Source organism: Amblyomma mixtum, chromosome 3 (assembly GCF_055824585.1).
Source record: "Amblyomma mixtum isolate Tamu chromosome 3, ASM5582458v1, whole genome shotgun sequence".
In the NCBI taxonomy this organism is placed as follows: Eukaryota; Metazoa; Arthropoda; class Arachnida; order Ixodida; family Ixodidae; genus Amblyomma; species Amblyomma mixtum.
The window spans coordinates 106,644,989-106,653,315 of record NC_143014.1 but is presented as its reverse complement, the minus strand read 5'-3'; the positions used below and the strand labels follow the sequence as shown (position 1 = coordinate 106,653,315).

At 50.3% G+C, this 8,327-nt stretch overlaps 1 protein-coding gene across 1 annotated transcript; it reads left to right on the top strand.

Moving 5' to 3' along the window:
* The first annotated feature begins 1,767 nt into the window (after positions 1-1,767).
* On the top strand, positions 1,768-8,110 carry LOC149351273 (uncharacterized). The gene is made up of 5 exons (XM_089575602.1): positions 1,768-3,595; positions 5,010-5,261; positions 6,396-6,579; positions 7,365-7,622; positions 7,902-8,110. Exons 1-5 carry the CDS (start codon positions 1,901-1,903, stop codon positions 8,108-8,110), a joined length of 2,598 nt encoding a protein of 865 aa, XP_089431728.1. The 5' UTR covers positions 1,768-1,900.
* Positions 8,111-8,327: the final 217 nt, after the last annotated feature.

Below are 8,327 nucleotides of genomic sequence, written 5' to 3'. Positions count from 1 at the left end.
GTCTGCAAGGGGTGAAAGAGCGGGGGTACGCCGTTAGGTGGCACAGAACGCAGTTTTGCCACGCTTTCCCACGTCCCGCAATATTGGGATGGTGCCAGTACGTCCGCAACGCCTTTCCTTCCTTATTTAGCTCTTCAATCTAGCTTGCATTTTTTTCGTTTTCCTTTATATCCCCTCTCTTTTCTTTCAGTGCAGTGTAGAAAAGCAGTACCTTCTCTTGGTTAACCTGCCCACTTTTCTTTCTCCCTTCTTTCATTGCTGTCGCAGGTATTAGGCATGTGTGAACACCATTAAGAGTTCTCATTCGCAGCTGTGGTTGAGCCTGGACGTGTGTATACGCGCTGTCTGGGTGCCAGAATCGCAGGACTGAGCGAATACGGCCATTCTTTTCATGTTGGCCCGGACCAACGAAAGAGAACATAATGGCTACCCACACACATTTCCACTGCCGCGACTCATGACTGCGGTCGCACACAGTAAAAAAATTTGAACCCTTAAGGGTGCATTTCCGTGTCTATAGCTTACACACTTGAACCCTCCCAAAAGGGTGCAAAGTATGCTCGTCGCACCCATAGTAAGGGTGAGATTGTTAGAGTAGCACCCTTTTTCCGACAGCCGCCGCGGTGGCTCACTGGCTACGGTGCTCGACTGCTAGCCCGAAAGACGCGGGTTCGATCCCGGCCGCGGCGGTTGAATTTCTTTGGAGGAGAAATTCGAGGCCCGTGTACTGTGCGATGTCAGTGCACGTTAAAGAACCACAGGTGGTCGAAATTTCCGGAGCCCTCCACTATGGCGTCTCTCCTTAGTCGCTTTGGGACGTTAAACCCCATAAACCAAACCAAACCAAACCTTTTTCCGACTGCTTTACAGTTTCATAAGTTTTGATTGCTTTAAAAGGCGCTGATCAATTTTTTTTTCGGGTGCACTCTTGAAGGGAAGCTGAACATTTCCAACGAAGAGCTGCCGATGGCCTGTCTAACATTGCCCTACAGTTACGGCATCTCCAACTATAATTACAATATACAGATATGTTTTTCGCGGTTTTTCTGAGCCTCCTTGCTGTGGAGTCACATTTGTGACGTCTGCATGATGTTAACGGCGTTATTTTTCTGAACATATTAAAAAAAGAGAGCAAAAGGGCTTGCTAAAGGAGGTGAACTTTCAGCAAACCCGCTCGCACAGTAACACGGTGCTATAATGTGGCACATATTTTTTTTCCAAAGGAATATAAACAGGTATGAGCTTAACTGCAATGAGTCATACTTGGGGGACAAATTCAACACAGAAGACACCATTGGTGCGCTCTATACCTACTTGTCATAACGCGCATGTTTTCTCCAAGTTTATATATGCCTTTTCAGCGAGCCCCTGTTTGGAGTCAGTGATGCTTAGCACTCAGCTAAAATAATTCAGTTATCACATTATGGGGGCGCAAATCGCAGTCATAGCAGTTCGCATCAAGGCTGCAGCTGTCTTTTAATGGAAAGCTCGAATAGCTCACATCGTTTTAAAAGCACACTTTATTGGACTACTGGAATGTTGTTCGAGAAGTCAAAGAACACCCGTACACCCTCACACACCCTTGCACCCGAAGGAGCTATAACAGCCTTGCACCCGTGCACCCGTGCATCGCAGCAGTGGAAATGTGCTCGGGTAGTTCCAGTTGCACGAGCGAACTGTCGGTATTTTGCTTGGACTGCTTGCCTTAATTCAAAGCAGGAGTCGTATACATGCTTGACCTATTGCAAACGCGAGGAGTAGTGCGTGCTGCCAAGTTTAATTGTGCCCAAAACGAATTTCCAGACATAGTAAACAAACGTTCGACTTGCAGCTAGGCTGCACAGAGTTTGTTACCCCGCGGGAATCTCGAAATATATGCTATGGCTTTGGGCAGGTCAACATGCGTCTAGTTGCCTGTTCGTTTCTCTGGCTGTTTGGTCATGCGGGACATAACAGTACTGAGTCGCGTTTTACGCTTCGTCACAAGCGCGCGAATATGCCAAAGCACCTCCGTGACAGCCTGAAATCCTTCTCTTTCAGGCTTTACGAGATGGCGGACAGCCTCACCTTCCTTGCTGCATGGAAAGAGCAAAGCGGAGCGATCGACCAGTATGTCTCGCTGCTTCGCAGATTTTTTACGACTGTCGACATCTCGTGGCCTGCACTCTTTCACATGAGCGATGTCATCCAGCATGTGAGCACACACACGGATGAGAGGTATTACCAGGCCGCGTGCACCCTCACGTTTCCAGAGACAGGCGGCAGAGCTGTTCCGCTCCAGACCATACGCTCCAAGATAACGCAGCAGTGGTGCCTCCTGGGCAGAATCATGCCGTTCAAGGGCCATCTCCAGTGGCTGGTCCCGGAGCAGGAGTACGGGCTCTGGCGCGGTTGGGTGCCACACGATACCGGCATTCCGCTTATATCTCTCTCATTTGGCACCTTCGCTGGGCTCCGCCTTTTCACCCAGAGCTACGTCCTTTATTCACAGTCAGGCGCCCCCGGCTTCACGCTGAGTTGCGATTTCAAGCACGACGAACGGCTATTGGAAGTGATGCTCACGCTAGTCCACAAAGTCCCCTGCAGGCACACCCACAGCTCGTACAAGTTGGAGATACCTTATTACAGCATTTTCAGAGTCGTTATGAATGAGGCTGAAGCTCACCATGACACGGTGGACATCTACCTTCAACTCGACACTGTTCCGTTGTTGTATCGAGGTGCGAATAACATGAACGACAGGGAAGCGTCCACAGCAGATGGCATAGGGTATGACCGAACTTTCAAACTGGGGTGTAATTGCGGGTGGTTTTTGCTCAGCTCCGACATTGGCGGGAGCTCAGTCGTCAAGCTGACTCTCAAGAACAAGCTCAAAGCGCAACAAGCGGTAAGTCGCCTCATTGCGCGCTGCAAGCCAGAGACCACCCTTCAGTACAGCCCCATGTTTACGGCGAAGGTTGGTGCCCAGCTGAAAGAGATCAAGAAGCGATGCAGCAGCAAGATTAGCCCGAATCTTTGCTTTCCAACGTGCTACGCCTTTAGCGCTGTCCTGCAGCAAGGTCACAACGGATTCGCTCAAATGGCTTTACTTGCTCGAGAGAAGCTGGAAGAGTTCGAAGAGAAGTTGATAAAACTTCACCACACAAGTGCCCCTGCCCTCGAGTTGGCCCTCTACGCGATTCGAAGCGCCATAGAAAAGCACGAGGTCGTCGACATCATTGCGTGCCTGCCAAAGCTGTTCGCAAAGTTCTACACCGCAGCCCCCGCTCTGCCGAAGACTCCCGCTGGCACTTGCCTTGTTCGACGCTGCATCGTCACTCCGTCGAAGGTCATCCTGCTTCCTCCGCAGACCCACTGCGATAACAGAATTCTTCGCAAGTTTGACCCGGAGCACTCGCTGCGCGTCTCCTTTCGCGACGACAACTTGCAGAATCTGTCCTATTCGCACATGTCCTTCCACTGTCGGCACATGACCGTCGAGCGGGTTGTCGCAAGAACACTCCGCGATGGTCTGATCGCCGGAAACAGGCAGTTCAGGCTCCTGGCCGCTTCGTGCAGCCAGCTTCGAGATCACGGGGCCTGGCTTTACGCAACGGTGAGTTGGCAGCTCTCAATTCCCAGGCTTGTTACGCTCGTGCCCTGGCAAGTACAAAGGCTTGGCTTGCACCGCTTCTTGCTGAAGCCAATAAGGTGCCTTTGTGGTAACGATAGCGGAAGTGTAGTGTTCAATTTTCTTTAGCCTTGCAGTGGAGATAAAAAAGTAGTTTTTAGCACCTTATTCGTATTTGACTGGGAGCAGCGTCAGCGAATAGTTTCCGTTTAACAACAGACTTTGTTCGTGCCACGGCTGAGTGATTTCAAGAGGCTTGTGAAGAGAACCAAGCCCTACAAAAGTGGTGAAGATGATACTACAACGGACCATCAGAAAAAAGGGACTCTTCAAACAGACGATATCTTCAGTTTTCGCCATAAGGCGTAAGGGAATATGTCCAATGTGTGCGCCGCCTCTGCGTAACCATAGCATGCGATTCAAAACTAATTTTACTAGACTTTCAATTATCCCCTGGTTTTCAAACGAACGCTTCACTACGCTAGGTAAAGCCACAGCCACCGCGTCTGGAGATTCACCTTCATTTGACCTTCAGATTAAGCAGAGGAAGGGAAAGGTGCATAACTGGCCCCCTGGGTGAGTGGACACCTTAGTCGCGCTTTAAGCTACGAAACCGATGACGAGCGGCAGCTCCGAAAGCAAGGGAAGGCGCATAACTGGCTCCCTGGTTTTACCAAACATTTTAAACTAGAGAGGAGAACTTTCCCCCCTCCGGACAAAAGCCCGACTAAAGAACAAGAGGTTACGTGGCGTCGTCTACAGACGAGATCGATACGTACCCCATCGCTCCTCGCGCACATTTATCCTCATCTATACAACCTGAACTAAACACGGCGGCCAACGAGCCAACTACGATCATATCCTATGGGATTGCAAAATAGAGCCGCCACCTTACCGCTCCCTCTCTTGAGCGGTGGGAGACCGTGCCGGCTAGCTCTGACCCCAGAACGCAAGTTCTGGCGGTGGAGTGGGCTGACAAAGTCGTCGAGGGCTATGTACTCTCGACCACTTAACATGGCCTCTTACCTTAAGCTCTTTCCGACGAATAAAATGTTTTTCAATCAATGGCTCCATGGTTCAGTGGATGCCTGAATCGCCCTTTGAGGTACGTGGGCTGGTGAGAGATGTGGGCTGCATGCGTTAGCGCTGACAACGTTGTGGGAGACACGCGGCACTGCAGCAATAGGTCGCAGCGTTCATTGCGCCAGCAAACTCGCGCGAGCCGCAATGAACTGCCACTTGCTAGGGTGGCTGGGTGGGCTCGCTGCCTATCCAGTGTCCGGAACGCACTCAACGTTAGACGCCAAGTTGCCCCATACGCCATAGCTTTCGCTTCGGTAACCCTGGTTCAATAGTAGTTGAACTGCAGCTCATTTTTTTATGCTTTCTTTTTTCTTAGGACGAAAAGGGCTACTCCTGTGACATGATTCGCTACTGGATGGGGGTCTTCAGTGATATAGCAAGCACTGCCAAAAAGATGGCACGCATGGGACAGTGTTTCACGTCCACAGAAGAATCGGTACAGGTTCCCTTGCGCAGCAACTCTGTGCATGAAGCCCCCGACATCTTGGGAGGAAAACATCCAGTCATTGATGAACACTACATATTCTCTGACGGCATCAGCATGATTTCGTCCCAGCTCCTCAAAGAGGTAAGCCATATTTTTATAACGTCCGCCACCGAGCTGTCAAGGTGATGGGCGAAGTTGTTGGGACAATTACGTGCTTAAACTGGTGCTTCTGATAAACGCCCTAATTGTTACAAACTAGCGCAGTATTCGCATCGACGCCCGACTGTCGAATCGCCTTGTAAGTTCCACGAGTCGTTTTTCATGCGAGTGTCACTGCGGTTACTTAGCGCATATACAGCGATAGGCTGCTGAGGGCAGAGTTGCAGGTTGCCCCCAGCGGCTAAAGCAAAAAAAAAAGGTCTTCTACCGAATTTAACGAACACGCCGGAGCCCTCAACGTGGTCGAAATTTTGAGCGCATTCCACTATCACCTGCCTGAAAGCACATTGGTGTTGCTTTGGCGTGCAAGGATCAGATATCCTGCAATTGTCGATCGCTTCATTATGCCGAAATTTTATTTTCACGCACCTTACAGCTATTTGTAATCTCCAGGAAAGGTTCCAGACATAATGGCAACCATTAAAGTGAACGTAAATCATAACTGAAGACTCAAACCTTATACAAATTTCTTGTAGTTGGAAACTAGAAAGGTTCAACGAAAGCAGCTCATTTTTTGCTGTTTTTTTAGCTCTTACGAGCTGCAGGGGAGAGGCACATTGCCATAGCATTTGCGCCTCTCCTCGTTGCTGCGAACACACGCCTCATTCATGCAGCTTTAGTTATAGTGTAATGTGCTGCCCTTCCGAGTCATTCGTCGCTTTCGGAACATTTAAACGTTGCCTTGTGGCTAATGTACTAAGTTCAACCTGAAAAACCATCTCCCGTGTCTTTCAACTGATTTCATTGCGGCGATTTCTCCTGTTTAGTTAGGGCTCGTTCAGAAACAAGCTTCCGACATCCCACTAGAAAGGTATGGAACATTGCGGTAGATTTCCTGTGCAAATGAGTTTCATTTTTGTGTGAGGCTCCAGAAGGTACTTAGTCTTTCGCGCTGCTGGCTTTGCATGGGAAATCACCGCGTAATGTAAAGGCAGGCTTGCCTTCTTGCACTGATTAATACTCACTCTCGCGCATGTGTCGAATGCTTGCGGAAGCTGCAGACACGTGCCACATCAATCCCCATGGTGCGGGCTATGACCTGTTTTTCTCCACTAGGTGACCAATAAGATCGGCGTGCCTGTCGTCCCGTCTGCCATCCAAATTCGCTATGCTGGCTACAAAGGCATGCTCTGCGTCAACCCAGGGCTCATCGGAAACCAGCTAGTCCTGAGGACGAGCATGCGCACATTCCACTGCCTCAACTCTGAGTGCATTGAGGTCATCAAAATTTCAGCTCCACGTAAGTGCACAACATGCCGTTTCTCCATATTTCATTCCGCACACACAATTTCCGTCGTGCACAACGGAAATTCTTGATTCAAGTGATGTTAATGGAGCGCACGGTTTATGCGATGCACCCCAACAGGAGGTATTCTCAGGTCATGAGTAAACAGTATCACCTAAGAGGAAATTGTGCGCTAGCTGTATCTTGCCAGCACTCGCTTGTGGGGCATAAACTTGGCGTCTAACGAAAAGCGTTGAAATTAAATTAAGCGCAGCGCAGCGAGGTACGGAAAGGAACATGATACGCGCAACGTTAAAAGACGAATAGAGCAGAGCGGTTCAAGAAATACACACGAGTTCATTATTTCCCGTTTGAAACCAAGAAATAAGTACGGCATGTAATGCGCAGACAACCGGTGATCCTTTGGAATAACGGCGTGGATTCGAAGAAAAGGCATACGTAGCAGGTGCGCCTGAATCAGTCAGGTGGGCTGATGAGATTAGGAAGTTTGCGCGGCTAAGGTCATCGCAGGTCCCGCAGGAGGTGGTTAATCGAGGTTAGTGGGAGAGGGCTTTGTCCTGCAGTGGACCTAGTTGGGCTGATGTTGCTACAATTCGGCAGGCGCGCATGTCCTCTTTTTTTTTTCCCGCTACTCTGATCTAATCCTAAGCACCCACACGCAATTTTCGATGTGCGCAAGCTACGTCAGGCTTGGTTGTCATATGAGCCGTCCCAGCGTACTCTGCAACCCTCCAATGTCAATCACATTCAGGGGTTGGCCATCTGCGCCGTTCTGCCAGGTCCCGTGTTCCTGAACCGGCAGCTCATCATGCTGCTCGAGCAGCTGGGCGTCCCCAGCCGGGTGTTTTTCTGCCTGCAGCAGTGCATGGTGACCCTCCTCACCGAGGCCCTGGTCAGCGACAGCGTCGCGCTGCAGGTGCTCGAGATGTACGTGGGTCCCGCGCTCCCTTTCAGCCAGATGCAGCGCCACGGATTCTCGCTCACGCGGGACCCCTTCGTGCGCTCAATGCTGCTCGCCGTCTACAGGACATCCATGGGTGAGCCGGCCATCCTTGCTGCCGCCTCACCAACAGTGGGGCCTTCGGCAGCGATAGTTCTAAGAATCGTAGTATCGAGCTGCGATTGATTTCACGCACTAGCAGTTGTACAGCGTGCACTAATATGCTTTTTTTTCAAACGCAGCGGGTGTTACACAGATTTTACTTCATACAGTACAGTTTCTAAGCAGTTTTTCCGGTAATGAATTCGCGTATACAGCAGTTCTGGAATCAATATGTTAATGTTTTTTAATGTGAGCTTCATTTTGTTTGTTACAGAGTCTCTCCTGTCCAAGTCCCGCATCGCTTTGCCGCACAGTATGGGCCGAAACATGTTCGGTGTGCTCGATGAGACCAGGACGCTGAAGTACGGCCAGGTGTTCGTGCAGTTCTCTTCCCCTGGTTCGCCCACTCGACAAGCAAATGACCTGGAGGTTTCCATCCTGTCAGGTACCCGTCTCGGTATCTTTGGCTACAGCATTCTATAGCACACGAGGGCGCTGGGTCCACGTTTAAATGTGGGCGACCCGCGAAATTACCAGATGTGTAAAAAAATACTGTAATAATGCTGTGGGGACGGTGAGTCTCGAAGGCCCCAGATTATGGGGCCCAAAGTCGCGGGTTCGAACCCGGCTTCAGCCGCTGCATTTCGACGGAGGAGAGATGCCAGAACACGTTCAGAAAGCCCGAGTGGACCAAATAAAT